Source organism: Balaenoptera acutorostrata, chromosome 5, assembly GCF_949987535.1.
Source record: "Balaenoptera acutorostrata chromosome 5, mBalAcu1.1, whole genome shotgun sequence".
Classification (NCBI taxonomy): Eukaryota; Metazoa; Chordata; class Mammalia; order Artiodactyla; family Balaenopteridae; genus Balaenoptera; species Balaenoptera acutorostrata.
This window is the reverse complement of record NC_080068.1, coordinates 9,087,206-9,103,673: the sequence shown is the minus strand read 5'-3', so window position 1 is coordinate 9,103,673 and position 16,468 is coordinate 9,087,206. Positions and strand designations below refer to the sequence as shown.

The 16,468-nt window shown below is 47.2% G+C and overlaps 1 protein-coding gene across 1 annotated transcript in view; it reads right to left on the bottom strand.

The window, feature by feature from the left end:
* Positions 1-16,468, bottom strand: part of PKD2 (polycystin 2, transient receptor potential cation channel) — a 56,692-nt gene that overhangs the window by 22,582 nt on the left and 17,642 nt on the right. Inside the window, exons 3-6 of the mRNA XM_028166982.2 lie at positions 9,280-9,413; positions 7,854-8,104; positions 3,477-3,701; positions 780-1,008 (exon numbers count right to left, since the gene is read on the bottom strand). Coding sequence (XP_028022783.2) covers positions 780-1,008; positions 3,477-3,701; positions 7,854-8,104; positions 9,280-9,413 — 839 coding nt within the window. The remainder of the gene's footprint in view (positions 1-779; positions 1,009-3,476; positions 3,702-7,853; positions 8,105-9,279; positions 9,414-16,468) is intronic.

Genomic DNA, 16,468 nt, shown 5'->3' with positions numbered 1-16,468 from the left:
AGGTGGACTTTTAAGCATGTTACCATTAAGCATGTTGCTATATGCTCTAACGTGTAACAGACTAGCAGAAGATTATGTGTTATTGCTGAAGGGAGAAAAGCTTGCAAAAATACATCTTACACTAAGGCCTCTGGAAGGAAGTGATTAAGACGGTGCTGAAGAGAAACCGTCTTGAACAAGTGTTGGAATTTGTAACAGAGTCACGGGCAGGCAAGGGCTCCACAAGGGGTGACAGTCTTAACTCAATCGTAACTCTGCCTTATGATTTCTTGCACCTCCTACAGAAAACGCTGATGGCCATCATTTACATTTTGTACACTGTGGACTATTTGGAGGACATTTGAAACTGCAGGGAGGTTTTCTCTGCCACCTCCAAAATTTCCTGGATGTTTCTTTATGCCGTGACTTTACACATGTGCAGAAAGATATAAACTGATTTTTGTTGTAGTTGAAGAAAAATGTCATTAGCCAAAGCAGAATAAACAAAATTGTTTTCTCCCCACATCTCATGTGGCATGCCAAAGCCAAATACGAATTACTAACCCATTCTTGTTATTAGTGTGGCCAAGTGAGAGCTTATTGTAAATGCTTCTCCACTTCCATATGCAGAAGGGTCACTCATGCAAAATGAGAAAGTTAGTAACAGTGAAGTTGATAGCATAGAGGAGAACCTTTAGATTCTCCTTCAGGAAGATCAAGACCCACAACACCGAGGGGAGCAAAGCCTCTACCACATTTTTATAACAGAGCAGGGGATTTGGTGTTGTTCTCAAACCTACCACAATGATCACAACATCCAGACAATTCCAGAAACTCCTGAAATAGTGCAGCTTGTGAATGCGAATTTCCAATATCTCTTCCACCACATAGTAAAGGATAAAGAAACAAAAGATGATCTCACAGGCTGCCAGGAAGAAATCGAAAGTTGTGACATATCGGATCAGCTTTACAGGCTGAAACTGCCAAGATGGAATCACACCGCCTGTTGCTGGGAATTCGACCAATAACCTGCATTGCAATAAGAACAGTTAAAACAATTAACAACATCAACAATAACAACAACGCATGGATGCAGCCAGGAAAAACATCATCTATTCTGTCCCTGCTCTAGAAGGTAATAAAACAGAGACCACAAGTCACTCCAAACTAGTGGCAAAATGTTTTTATCACAGCCAGTAACTCCATCCTTGTAGAATTCTGTGTCACAAAAAGAACAAGACTTCCCAAGGCCTCCCAGACCAAAGAGATTATTCCTCCTCAATCTCCCATTTACTCTTCTGGTATTGATACCACTCAAAATGCTATACACTTATTTTTAAATGTAGAAGTTAATCAACACACAAGACTTTATAGGACTTTGATTAAATGCAAGCCCTTCAACTGGGGAATGAAGAACATAAGAAATATATGTCATCAATCAAAACATGTATGGCCTGGTTGAGAAGTAGGATGTCTCTTTCATATACATATAAAGATAGGGAATGAGTTTCTCACTCATGCATTTGGTGACACCTAACCAGCATCAGATAATTTGCCTACGGGGACCGTTTTGCTATCGGAACTTCTCAGAGCGTTATAGTGAATTGGTGCTCAGGAAATGTCTGACTGTCTGCAACACTGACATATGCTTTTACACTCACACTGATAGCACTTATCTGTAGCGCTTTATAATAACTGAAGTGAAGATGCTTCTTGCCAAATTCCCCTTTGTAGGTGTCACACTGAGAAGGTTCAACAGTTCACTTAATGGTACAATTTCCCTTCACACTAGAAACAGACTCTCTAGATCCTTAACTTTAAGACTTTTAAAAGATCTCCAGCCAGCGATTAGGTGTAACCATTTCTCCCTTTACAGGATGGACAGGACAGGTGGCCACTCCTAGAACCTAAGTATCTAGGGCTCAAGCATGAGCAATAATCAAGTATAGGCAAGGACTATAGCAAATCAGAATTGGTCAAAGAAGTGTGAAACATTTTCCTTCCCTGGCACTCTCAACCTCCTGTTTTCTTCCTATTCAATACGCCGGAGCGTAGGGGTGAGAACCACAAACTCAGGAGAGCAATACTGAAACAAAGAGCCTTGTGGCAGCCTCGGTGTGAACTGACAAGGGCAGGAAGTGGCCTCTGTGTGCTGAATCATCTCTCTCTGCCTGTTCTGGTGCTGCATCATCAACCCCTCCAGAAACTGAGGCAACAATGTAGAGAAATGAAGCAACTGCCTTGACGATATTCACTCTTACAGTATGGGGAGGAAGTGGAAGACATACTCATTTATACCTTCTATAAATAGATATCTCCTTAAATGTCAATCAGAGTTGCCTGCCTGCGTGTATCCTCTTTCTGTGCTCACTGGAATCATTAGGAGAAGTTCAACAATAATTGCAATAGATTTTCATTCATTTTTAGTAGTAACTATTACTTGATTTAATGTGATATTGTTTTCTGCAAAAGTGTTAGATATAAACACTGGGAGAATCCAATTGGCTGTGTAAAGCGCAGTTGAGTTTAGCCTCAAAAATAATCACAAAATAAGGCTATTATGAGAATTTAGCCTTCTTATTTGGTGGGTAAATATATGTGCGAGTAATTCATGTCAGCAATGTCTGGATGTTGCTGCCATATTCACCAGGAGGATTAAAGCGGGTGAATTCTGGATCTCCCTTGTCTTGTTCTACATTTTTTATAGCACGTATTACCTTCTAACATGCTATTTAATTAATTTGTTTCCTTTGCTTATTGTTTATCATCTAATATCTCCTCCTGGTTGAATGGGAGCTCCACAAGGGCAGAGATCTTTATTCTGTTCACTGATGCATCCCAAGAGCCTTGAACAGTGCCTGGCACATATGAAGTGTCCAATAAATGTTTGCTGAATGAATCAATGGACAAGAGGTCCCAGACAAGCCAGTGGGATCTTTGTCAGTTTCCTCGCTGTCGCCAGAACGGTCATGATGGCAACATAACAGAATCCGCGGAAGGAACTTTATGTGCCTTTGGTAGTTCTTGAGTGTGAGCAGGTACCGGGGCACCTACTGAACACAGGCATAGCCCCGACTACTGTGCTTGCGTTCTAATCACACGCGCATCATCTGAGAAGGGGAAACTCAGGGAAATGAGTCAAGACACGATGCCTGGGGGCCTCGGTAGCAGAGCATGGAGCACTGATCGTCCTTGTAATGGGAAAGGAGAGATGTTAGCAAAACACAGTGCTTTATCTGGGAAGGTTCCAGCCTTGGGATGAACTTGGACCAGACTTAAGGTTGTTCCTAACTCATAACATTCCCGCATCCTAACTCCCTTCCCCCAAAAACCCCTATCCCAGTAAGCTTTTGGTTTTCACCCCTCCTTGCTGTCAGCTCTGATCCTTGAAACTCTCATTTAGTCAACGGCAGGCAATGATTTTCTGGTCTAACTCCAGACTAGGATGTATATACAAATGCACAGAAGTGGGAGGCATGAGTGCCCTTTATACACACCTGATCACACAGAACAGATTAATGTTGGCATTGTACACTGAAAAGTCAATAAAAGTTGCCCGGGTTCCTCGATCCAGCCAGACATTTTTCTTGAGATTAGCAACCTGAGCGGCTGTTTCCTCTCTTGTTCTTGACAAATCCAGGTAATAGCCAGCTCCACTATAAGTTGCAATCATTCCCCAGTGGCTACTCCCATTCAAGTCTTTTTCACTTGTGTAGATCCAACTAATTCAAAGACGAAACAAACAGGTAAAATCAGTGGAACACTTGGGGCAATTACAAAGACAATTGGTTCCTGGTAAGACAGAGTACGTAACAGATAACTGTAAGTCTCATCAAGCTGGGTAATGTGCTTGCCATGCTGCTTTGTGTTTTCTTACATCATTCTCATATAGCTATTATGCCCATTTTAGGAATAAGGGCCCTGAGGCTTAGTGAGGTCAACTCAGTCTCAAATCTTTTGAAGGTAGAGTCAGGAACCCACCCCAGGACAGTCTGCCTTCAGAGGCCTGTGCTATCAGCCCTCAGTTTATATGGTTGCCTTTCAGGGTGACTTACTTAGGGAATAGCTGACTCTAGGCCCCCCACAAATTGCAGCCAAAAGAGGTACAAGTTCATCAACTGCCACCGTCAGCAACTCAACTAGATAAGACTCCACACAGCATTTGGGAGTTTAATCCACAAACATTTACAGGGCTCTCAGGAACCAGATGCTTCTTTGGTACTAATGAGGACAGAAAGATGAACTAAGGTCCTTTCTCTCCCAAATTTATAATAAGTGGGGAGAGAAAAGTTGTAATTAAACACTGAAAATACAAGGTAGGTGATAATAAGAACAAAAAAGAATCAGAAAAATTGCTCGGGCCAATCAGAGGGAAGCTAGCCTTCTTTGGAGGTTCAGCGATGATGGGAAAGGTGAACCAGAGAAGGCTTTGGAAGAAGCCACGTTGAACCTAGGCTGTGAAAGGTAAGCAGGGTTCAGACTTAGGCAGGCGGGGCCAGAGAAGTACGAGGCATCCGCCAGTAGTTCGGTTTGGCTCCCACATGATGAAGAAGAGGAGGCTGAAAGGTAGACTCTGGTCAGATGGTGAGGGGCAGGCATGAAGGGGTCCCCGCAGGGAAGGTTTCTGGAGGCACAGAACGGGGTTACTCTGGTGGCGGTGGGGAAGCCTGGAGTGGGGAGGGACAGAGAGAGGGCGCGTGTGTGGAAAAGAGCTAACACAGCGGGTCTGAGACCGCCTTTCCTTAAAGAGTCCAGGTTGGACTCGGCTGGCATCTGGAATTTCGGTGATAATCGGCTCCCTACACTGATATAAAACTTCCTCTGACCACAAGGAGTGGCTCCGAGTGCCTAGGCTTCTGTACAAACAAGGTGGCTCACGCTGCCCGCCTGCTTCCCTTCTGGGAGTCTGAGGTTTGGGGATGTGCTGGGCACAGCCTGCCTATGTAACCAGCGCCAAGTCTCTGCCGAGCTCCTCGGACAGACAATGCTTCCTACATGTTGTCACAACTCGTTACTGGGGGAAGACGCATGTCTTGTGTGACTCCACTGGGAGAGGACCTTTCCAACCTGGCACCTGGTTCCCTCCAGACTTGGCCCCATGAGCCTGTCCCTTTTGCTGCTTTTGCGTATTTCCTTTCACTGTAGTAAAGCTCAGCCATGAATAGATGCTGAATCCTGGGAGCCCTTCCAGAGAATCGCTGAACCTGAGGCTGGTCCCAGGGACCCTGACACAGCTGAGTCAGCTGTCCTTGCAAGAACCGAGAGGTGATGAGGCCTCACTGCTCTACTGATGCACCTCAGTAGAGCAGTGAGGTGGGAAGGACAGGGAGGGCCGAGACAGGGCCACGGAGGTGACTGTCAACAGAGCCTGGCACTGATTTGGAAGCTGGGGGCAAGGGAGAGGGGACTTCTGAAAAAAGACTCGAGTGTCTTTTTGGGTAATGCAAAGATGGCAGTGCCATGACCAGGAGGAAGAACAGATCCGACAAGAAGGTGATGAGTTCCGGGACTTCCCTGGTGGTCCCGCGGCTAAGACTCCGCGCTCCCAATGCAGGGGGCCCGGGTTCGATCCCTGGTCAGGGAACTAGATCCCACATGCATGCCCCAACTAAGAGTTTGCATGCCGCAACTAAAGATCCCGCACGTGGCAAAGAAGATCCCGCGTGCTGCAACTAAGACCTGTCGCAGCAAAAAAAAAAAAGGCTCCACGCTCCCAATGCAGGGGGCACGGGTTCAATCCCTGGTTGGGGAACTAAGATCCCACATGCCGCGTGGCATGGCCAAAAATGAATAAAAGAGAAAAAGTGATGAGTTCGGTTTGGGGCACATTGAGTCATCGGACCTGGTGGGACATACAGGTGGCACACACACTCATCTTCTATCACTAGAACGTAAGCTCTGCCAAGACAGGGGATTTACTTCTGTTTTGTTTACTGCTGCTTTGCACTCCAACCAGCACCAAGAGCATTTCTAGAAAAGGGAGACCTCACTGGGAACATGCCTGGCACATGTTAACACGCCGTCTATCTGTTGAAGGAACGATGAATCATCAAATAGAGATGAGAGTGGGAGCCATCTGAATGTCAAGGGAAAGAGTACAAAGCAAGAAAACACAGAGGCCTGAATATAGAACCTGGCAATAAGAGATAAGAAGCGGGGTGCAGAATTAAGAGGATCCAATTTCAGTGTCACTCACCAAAGTCAAAAGAACGAGCCTTCAACACGGCCGAATCCTGCAGAAGGGCTGATCAGCATGAAGGCAGGACATCGATCAGTGAATCAGCAAACTGAACAAACCCCCTGGTAGCTTCCAAGAGAGATGTCAAAAGCAAGGGCTTAAGCTTTAAGGGGTGAATCACTGGTAAGGAAAAGTGAATCACTGGCAAGTGAAAACTATTCTTTCAAGAAGTTTGGAGTTGAACGGAAGGAGAAATGGGAGTAACTCAGACCCTGGCAGGACCAGGGATGGTTTAAATACACCCAAGAAGGATCCCTTCAGTAGCCCACCCTGTAGTGAAAATCACTTATAAGCGTCTTGGATGTTCCAGGCACCGTTCAAAGCTTTGGAAATACAGCAGTGAACGAAACAGAGTCCCTGCCCTCAAGAAGCTTGAACTCTGACGGGGAGCTGAGGGCGGCAGCAGTCACCCTAGCAACATAATTAATAGGCAAGAAGCAATGTGGCGTCACAAAAGAAACATGGGTCTTGGAGTCAAGCTGGTTCCATTTGCTAGCGGTGATGTTTTTTCATCTATCAAGTGGAGCTGATCCCTATTTCAGAGTTGCTCCGTGAAAAGTAGATGAGATAATGCGTGAATTCACTTCTTAGATAGCATCTAGCATAGAATAGAGGCTGCATCAATCTCTCTTGCCAATGGCATGAGATAAAATATTAGACAAGGTACCATAGTTTATAAAGTGCAAGCGTATGCTTTGCAGGAACTGGAAAAAGGAGCATTAGTGAGCAAAATCACTATCACAACCTGGGAAAAAATGTCTTTTGAGATTCAGTCTTTTTACTCTAAATCTTCGGATGTTTAGTAAGTTTGTTCCTTATGGGTCCAGGTACTAAAGAGGGTGTGTACTGGACGACAGACAAAGAATCTGGTTATGGAAAAGGTGTTTGTCCTCATTGTGTATTAACTAATCTGGATTCTGGTGTCTCAGTTCTCAAGAAAGGGATCTAGATGAACTGAAAGAATTAGTTTAGTGAAACTTAGAAGACAATTCTATCCACAGTGACTCACCCAGGGCCCGTGCCCCAACATGTCCACCTTGGGACAACCTGAGAACTCTTCTCACTTTTTATAATAATTCTAGAAATAAGGACTGTCCTCCCTTAAAACACAGGATGTTTTAAGTATGGTTAACAAAGAGTACCCCAAATCCCTGCAAATATGCACAATGCAGACACGTACTCAAAATCAAAAACACGCATTTGAGAAGGACAGGCTTTACACCAGACAGAATAACTGCCTCACGAGCTTATGATACACCTTAAGTAATTGTAGTGTGAACGCAAATTTATTTCTAAGAGCTAATAGAAAAGAATTTCTGTACCAAAAAACTTCCTAGTAACAACCTAGTGAACCACGTTACTGGATTTATAAAAATAGGATCCAGGCACCTTAACAGAAACCTCTGAAGGTGAAGGTAGCTTCTTTCCTGTGGGGATATGGTCAGCAATTTAGCCTTCTGAAAAATAAGTATGCAGAAGCTGAGAGGGGGTAAAAAGTAAAGAAAACTTGAGAAACCAAAGTTTGGCCGCAGCCTTAAATACAAGCAGTGAAGGCATCTTCTCCCTGGCGAAGGGGTTAGAGAACGAACGAGTGAATGTCCGTGACGGCCCAGGGCCCTGAGCCACAGACACTCACGCGGTTCCGTTTCTCGGACCGAACGGGGCCCTGTCTTCGCTGCTGACGGAGTAGACGTCATAGCACTCTTTAATCTCGTCCCTCAAGTCCAGGGGGATGGAACAGGATCCGTTTCTGACTCTGAGTTGCCGCATACGTGGTACCCCTAAGAGCAGGTTCTCGTAGTAGATGAAGCTCCGGTCGTCGCCTTCGGTTCTGTTGCCGGGTTGCATCTTCCAGTAGAGCCCATCCAACAAGGCGCCTTCCGCAAACTGAAAGCAAAGGCAACATTTTGGAAAAACTCTAAGCTCAGAGGCTGCCTTGCTCCTTCCTGGAATGTCTGTGTGACCAACAGTGTGGCAACTCCGTGAACAGGGTAGAGTGACAGGGGTGGGTTTTGCTGTCAGAGAGATTGGCTATTGCCCCAGTCTTGCTGCGTCATCTCCTTGCTAGCTGTGAGGCCTCGATCATCTGTGATATCTATCTTCTGCATGGTGGTTACACCTGGCACAGAATGGGCACTTCATACGTGGCGACTCTGATTTTTACTCTGGGACTAAAGGCTGGGGAGAGGGTGCAGTTTGCAAGGAATCCATAACCATGACCAATTCCACTTTCCCTTATTAAACCGCATCCCACAGAATCATGGCTCACAATCACTGGAGAGGAAAAGATGATAGTTTTGAAAACCAGTCTGCCATCTGATGGATCTTTAAATTGTCTGGATTATTTTGTCATAGGGTGAATGAACTCTCTAACTTCTCACCCCGCTCCTCCCCTCCATTTTTAGAGTATGGCATTCATTATCACAGAACTGTGTATATGCGAGAAGTCTCTCATTAGGTTGCCTATAGGAAAGACAGACGCAGCCACTTCTCAGTGTCTTATCCTTATCAGACAGTCAATAGAGATGGAGTGATTTGCCTCCTTGAGGTGGAAAAGATTCATATTATACAAGTGTGGTTTTGGATGTCAGGTATTTTTAGGCATTATTTAGTATATTTAGGTTCTTGTGATCCAGTTCCTCTATCTTTAAAATCAATAGCTCTGACCCCAGGGTTTACTAAGAATTTTAGAAAGTATTTCCCCAGAAGGAAGTAATCATTTCCTTTCCAATTTCCCTCCCCATTTTCTTAGATTCTGAACACATCTTCCAGATCAGTTTAATATTTTTCCTATGGTATCCCTCATTGCTTATCCTCTAATACTAATGTTGGAATTTGTGACAATTTGGGGAGGGCTGGGTTGAATTTTACGTTAGAGATCTTTGAAGGAATGTGCCTGCCTTGTATCAGGCACTGTTCTGGGGTACATTCCAACACCAGCAAAGAGACAAAAACAAAAAACGAAGCAAGACAAAACAATCAAATTCTGCCCTTGTGGGCCTGAACTGAATTTATGAAGCCAAATGAACAATTTTCAATAACAAGAGGTCATTTGCAAATACCTTCCAGAAGTCTTCCACTGAAGAAAGAGTTTTAAAGTTAGTTTTCTCTGTTTTGGACACTGGGGTGTCCAGGAAGAGCTGGGACATGATGCGGGTATAGTAGTACACGCTGGAGCTCATCATCCCATAGGTCACTGGAAGACAGAAAGAGCCAAATGAACTCTGCCAGGGACCCTGCACACGCACTCACACGATCCCGGCGGACGGCCAGATAGCCGTCCCGCCTTCCTTCCCTGCATCATTGTTCCAGGATCCCTCCCCAGCTCTCCGGCTTACACAAGAAATGAATTAACATTGGCTTACATGAAACAAAACTGGCTTACCACTGAGTACCAGATTGAGATCAGGTGACCCCTCCTTGACGCTTGGGACCTCCAGGACGCCCTTCACCTTCACCTCCCCCCACCTCCCGGAGCCCTTCACCTTCACCTCCCCCCACCTCCCGGACGCCCTTCACCTTCACCTCCCCCCACCTCCCGGAGCCCTTCACCTTCACCTCCCCCCACCTCCCGGACGCCCTTCACCTTCACCTCCCCCCCACCTCCCGGAGCCCTTCACCTTCACCTCCCCCCACCTCCCGGAGCCCTTCACCTTCACCTCCCCCCACCTCCCGGACGCCCTTCACCTTCACCTCCCCCCACCTCCCGGAGCCCTTCACCTTCACCTCCCCCCACCTCCCGGAGCCCTTCACCTTCACCTCCCCCCACCTCCCGGAGCCCTTCACCTTCACCTCCCCCCCACCTCCCGGACGCCCTTCACCTTCACCCCCCCCCACCTCCCGGACGCCCTTCACCTTCACCTCCCCCCCACCTCCCGGAGCCCTTCACCTTCACCCCCCCCCACCTCCCGGACGCCCTTCACCTTCACCTCCCCCCCACCTCCCGGAGCCCTTCACCTTCACCTCCCCCCACCTCCCGGAGCCCTTCACCTTCACCCCCCCCCCCACCTCCCGGACGCCCTTCACCTTCACCTCCCCCCACCTCCCGGAGACCTTCACCTTCACCCCCCCCACCTCCCGGAGACCTTCACCTTCACCTCCCCCCACCTCCCGGAGCCCTTCACCTTCACCTCCCCCCCACCTCCCGGAGCCCTTCACCTTCACCTCCCCCCACCTCCCGGAGCCCTTCACCTTCACCTCCCCCCACCTCCCGGAGCCCTTCACCTTCACCTCCCCCCACCTCCCGGACGCCCTTCACCTTCACCTCCCCCCCACCTCCCGGAGCCCTTCACCTTCACCCCCCCCCACCTCCCGGACGCCCTTCACCTTCACCTCCCCCCCACCTCCCGGAGCCCTTCACCTTCACCTCCCCCCACCTCCCGGAGCCCTTCACCTTCACCCCCCCCCCCCACCTCCCGGACGCCCTTCACCTTCACCTCCCCCCACCTCCCGGAGACCTTCACCTTCACCCCCCCCACCTCCCGGAGACCTTCACCTTCACCTCCCCCCACCTCCCGGAGCCCTTCACCTTCACCTCCCCCCCACCTCCCGGAGCCCTTCACCTTCACCTCCCCCCACCTCCCGGAGCCCTTCACCTTCACCTCCCCCCACCTCCCGGAGCCCTTCACCTTCACCTCCCCCCACCTCCCGGAGCCCTTCACCTTCACCCCCCCCCCCCACCTCCCGGACGCCCTTCACCTTCACCTCCCCCCACCTCCCGGAGACCTTCACCTTCACCCCCCCCACCTCCCGGAGACCTTCACCTTCACCTCCCCCCACCTCCCGGAGCCCTTCACCTTCACCTCCCCCCCACCTCCCGGAGCCCTTCACCTTCACCTCCCCCCACCTCCCGGAGCCCTTCACCTTCACCTCCCCCCACCTCCCGGAGCCCTTCACCTTCACCTCCCCCCACCTCCCGGACGCCCTTCACCTTCACCTCCCCCCACCTCCCGGACGCCCTTCACCTTCACCTCCCCCCACCTCCCGGACGCCCTTCACCTTCACCTCCCCCCACCTCCCGGAGACCTTCACCTTCACCTCCCCCCACCTCCCGGAGCCCTTCACCTTCACCTCCCCCCACCTCCCGGAGACCTTCACCTTCACCCCCCCCACCTCCCGGAGACCTTCACCTTCACCCCCCCCCACCTCCCGGAGCCCTTCACCTTCACCCCCCCCCCACCTCCCGGAGCCCCCTCCACAGGAGAGCCTGCGCCCCAGGCGACGCCACGCCCAGCTCCTCATCCTCCGGCTGCACCCCCGCGGCTCCCTCCCCCGACGACGACGGCGTGGGCAGCCCACCCTCGTTCTGGTCCCACATCAGCAACGCCCCGTTCTCGTCTGCCCTGCTCTGTACCCTGAGCCTGAGCCCCGCAGACCGACTGGACCCCCCCTGCCTTCTGGTTTCCAGTGCATTCAGCCAACAGGAGATCTGGGGGCCCGAGGAGACAGAGAGCTGGGTTTGTTCCCAACTCCCTCCTCCCACTCCCTCGCTGCCTGGGTGCAGTTTGCTGGGGACCCTCTAACGGTGGCCACACAATGGTGTGTGGTTATTATACCACACACCATTATACAAGTGTATATTATACACTTGTATATTATACAGGTGTGGTTATGGATGCCAAGTATTTTTAGGCATTATTTAGTATATTTAGGTTCTTGTGATCCAGTTCCTCTATCTTTAAAATCAATAGCTCTGACCCCAGGGTTTACTAAGAATTTTAGAAAGTATTTCCCCAGAAGGAAGTAATCATTTCCTTTCCAATTTCCCTCCCCATTTTCTTAGATTCTGAACACATCTTCCAGATCAGTTTAATATTTTTCCTATGGTATCCCTCATTGCTTATCCTCTAATACTAATGTTGGAATTTGTGACAATTTGGGGAGGGCTGGGTTGAATTTTACGTTAGAGATCTTTGAAGGAATGTGCCTGCCTTGTATCAGGCACTGTTCTGGGGTACATTCCAACACCAGCAAAGAGATAAAAACAAAAAACGAAGCAGCTCACCCCAATGGTGTGGTTCACCCCACACCATTCCCTGCCCTTGTCCCTCCAGGCCTGGAGGTGGGAACCTTCCCCAAGAGCCTCATGTCCCCTCGTTGGCTCCTATAACCCTGCCGCCACGCCTCTGTGAACGGTCCTTTCGTTGAACTCCCACAATTGCCGCTGTGAGTCTCCCGTCTCTCTCCTTCTGGGATGCTAACAGACGCACCTGCCTCCCACCCACCTGTCGGCTCCTGCGTGGTACACTCGAAACTCAAGCCACAGCCCTGACGTGAACACTTGCTGATCTTACAGCCCATTCTGAATGCTCCTGGAGAAAGGTGGGGAGATCATGTGCGGGCTCAGCAGGTCACAGGAGATCAGGGTTTGAGTCTGGGTCGTGCCTCTCACTTGCTGTACAAGCTGTACAAGTTGCTCAGACTTTCTAAGCTTTAGTTGCCTCTTCTGTAAGGAATAATGAGCTATCTCATGGGAGTTTTGGGTGCTTAAAAAAAAATAACTAAATGGGACTTCCCTGGTGGCTCCAGTGGTTAAGAATCCGCCTTCCAATGCAGGGGATGCAGGTTCGAACCCCGGTCGGGGAACTAAGATCCCACATGCCGCGGGGCAACGAAGCCCGCACGCTGCAACTACTGAGCCCTCGTGCTCCGGAACCTGTGCGCCACAAGTAGAGAGCCCGCGTGCCGCGAAGCAGAGCCCACACACCGCAACAAAGACCCAGCACAGCCAAAATTAAAAATAAATAAATAAATAAAGGGAAAGAAGAGGCAGAACAGCATTTCTTAAAAAAAAAACAACTAAAAATTATCCAATACAGTGGTTGACACTTAAATGTCCAATAATGGTGGTTCTTCCCCCTTAACCAGATCGCTACAACATATCTATTAAAAATTTCAGCACTTTGACGAGTGCTGTCTTATGCTGAACTCTAATGATTGCTGGTATCATACGCTTTGATACCTACAATTAGATGACAAAACACTTCAAGAGGAAGGAAATACTTCCTTTTACGCTTCTTTTGACCCCAGAGGTTTTAGAGGTCTTTTGACCACGGTTCTCAACACCCAGCAAGCAATGAATACTTTGCTGATTCTGTAATAATCTTGAGGCAGCATAAAATGCATTTTAAAACCTCATATTAAGTGATTTGGGGATTACATCTTTCCTTCACCTGGTCCCCTTCCCTAACCAAGCATCATAGAGAATTAAGATTAAAAGAGAGGAGTGGATAATAGTGATCCAAACACAAGTATGTCTGCGGGTCCAGCTCGAGCAGTCAGTGACGCAATAAGCACACACAACCACGTGGCTCGTGTGCCGCATCTAGAGGGGAAGGGACCTCTTCCAGTCCTCCATCCCCTGTCATCCATGACAGGTTCCATCCCCTGTCATCCTATGACCCACTAGTTAGGACAAGAACACTCCTCTTCCAGTGTGCCAAGCCCTGTCACCTCTTCAAACTGCACTGGACCGGAGTTCAGGGTTTGGACTTCTAATCCACTGATGGGACAAGGTGTTGGACATGAAGATGAGCAAGACGTGATCTCTGTCCTCAAGAAGAAGAGCTCATGGTGTCCCCAGGGGGGGCACTGCCTACCAGCTCCCACAGAGGGGCGGACAAGGTACGGTGTTCTGCAAAGGCCTCCTTCAGATCCAAAGCTGATACCATGCTGAAGAGGAGTCGTGAAGGCTCCCCAAAGCCCACTAAATGATTACTATATTGATTTTTGGAATTAATTTGAAATTAGAAATTTCTCTAGATTGGCTGGTTAATGTAGATCACTCTCAAATTGTTTTACCTGTGGGGTTTTTTTGGTTGTTGAAAAAGAATTATGACAAGTTATTTAAATTTTTCGATTTATAACTATGCAATATGTATGTATTTTAGCCACTGATTTTAAAATGCATCTCCTTTATTGTCCTGTACATTTTTTTTTATAAATTTATTTTATTTATTTATTTATTTTTGGCTGTGTTGGGTCTTCGTTTCTGTGCGAGGGCTTCCTCTAGTTGCGGCAAGCAAGGGCCACTCTTCATCGCGGTGCGCGGGCCTCTCACTATCGCGGCCTCTCTTATTGCGGAGCACAGGCTCCAGACGCGCAGGCTCAGTAATCGTGGCTCACGGGCCTAGTTGCTCCGCGGCATGTGGGATCCTCCCAGACCAGGGCTCGAACCCATGTCCCCTGCATTGGCAGGCAGATTCTCAACCACTGCGCCACCAGGGAAGCCCTGTCCTGCCTGTATTGTTAATATTGATTGCTTCTGAAATTCTCAGGACCTGTATGGACTTTAATAGCTTCACTGAAAGGGAAGGGATACATCCTCTTGGCTATGCAGTGCCACCTGCTGGACATCCAGAGAAACAATGCCACCTAGTGTTGACGGGGATGATGATTTTAACACCTTCAATCAGCTAACGTTAACTCCGTCCCTCCCCCGTGCCGGGCAGTGGGCTGGTCCAAGGGATATCTTCGAGTGACAGCTCCACACACTCCAGGGGTCGGCTGCATCACGAGTCCAGCTAGGCTGTAGCTAAAGGACCCCCTGGGATTTGAAATCAGAACGATTTGGGTTTGAGTTTAAGATTTCCTTCACCCTTAAGTCAGCCTCTGTGTTCATAATTGTGGGTCTCGGTATCTTGGGATCTTGGTCAAGTATTTAATTTTTCTGAGCTTGAGTTTCATTATCTAGAAAATGGGAATAATAACATCTAAGGCTTTTGTGTAGTTCACTGGGAGAAATGTATGTGAACACAGATTTTGCATACTGTTAAATGCAATAGAAATGTAAGACTGTTATATCGTTTCTCCTTTCAGTCCCTGATGGGGAAAGCCCACTTGGAAGGTAACATACACTCTTTAAATGAACTGAATTGTAAAGAAAAAAGTTACAGCATGAAATAACCATAAACGAGGATCAGAAAGGAGAGGAAAAATTTTAAAAATATAAGGTAAAGGACACATATATCCTATGTGCATATATTTTTTTCTGCTATTTAGTCCTTGTCTTAACTCTCAGATTCGATTTTCTATGAAATAAGCCAGAATAAAAAAACATTATCACAGCATCACCAACTAATCAGCATGTAAACTAACTAAAGCTGTCTTAAAACATGGTCTCATTTAAAAATAGGCTATAGACACCATTTTATTCTTAATATGGTTGAGAAAATACAGGCTTAAATACTAAAAACTATATAAAGGGGATTGCACTGTATAAACTCCAAGTCAGTGGAATAAAAAACAAAGAAAAAATTTCCAATGTAACAAAAAGAAAAAGAGAAATGAAAAATAACAAGAAAGTGTAAAAGAGAGGAAAAATAAGATGGCAGAAATTTGACAAAAGCATGAAGCGTAAAGAGCTCAAACTTACTAGATGACAAAGTCTTAAATATTGGTTAAAAAATTTAAAAATGTATTTTTAGAATTTTTATGAGACCCATTCAAAATGAAGTTAAAAATAAAGGAATGAGAGAATATATATTAGATATACAAAAGGTGTTAAGTGGTATTGCAATCAGCTGACAAAGGAGATTATAAGGTGAGTACTGAGTTAAAGAAAAAGATTATCTTTTATTGATAAATGATACTTTACACAATGATATAACTATAATGAACTTTTATGTATTGAGTAACAATATCAAGATATATAAAGCAATGTCTTCTAGTAACAGAAGGAGAATTACCAAAACCACAATAGCAGTTGGAAACAAATTTATATCTCTCAATCTTTGACAGAGAAAGAAGATAAAAATGACCTCGGGATATTAGGGGTTTTATATAGAACATATGACTTACTGTATTATATATATATCAAACTTTATACTGTATCAAAAGAGATCACTCACATTCTTTTTCAAATATCCATGGAAGATGTAGAAAATTCATCATATTCTGGGCCACAAAGACAACACCAGTAAGACCCTAAAATTAAAAATCCACCAGGCAGGTGTCCTTATAAGGAGATGGCCATGTGAAGAAAGAGGGACACAGGGAGAATGCCCAGTGAAGATGAAGGATTGGAATGATCCCGCTACACGCCAAGGATACCAAAGAGTGCAGGTAAACTCCCACAAGTGAGGAAGAGGCAAGGAAGGATGCCCTACAGGTTTCAGAGGGAGCACGGCCCTGCAGGCACCCTGATTTCAGACTTCTATCCTCCAGAACTGTGAGAGAATAAATTTTTGTTGTTTAAAGCCAAAAAAACAAACAAAAACCTCCAAAACAAACAACCCCCTCCCAAAAAAGCCC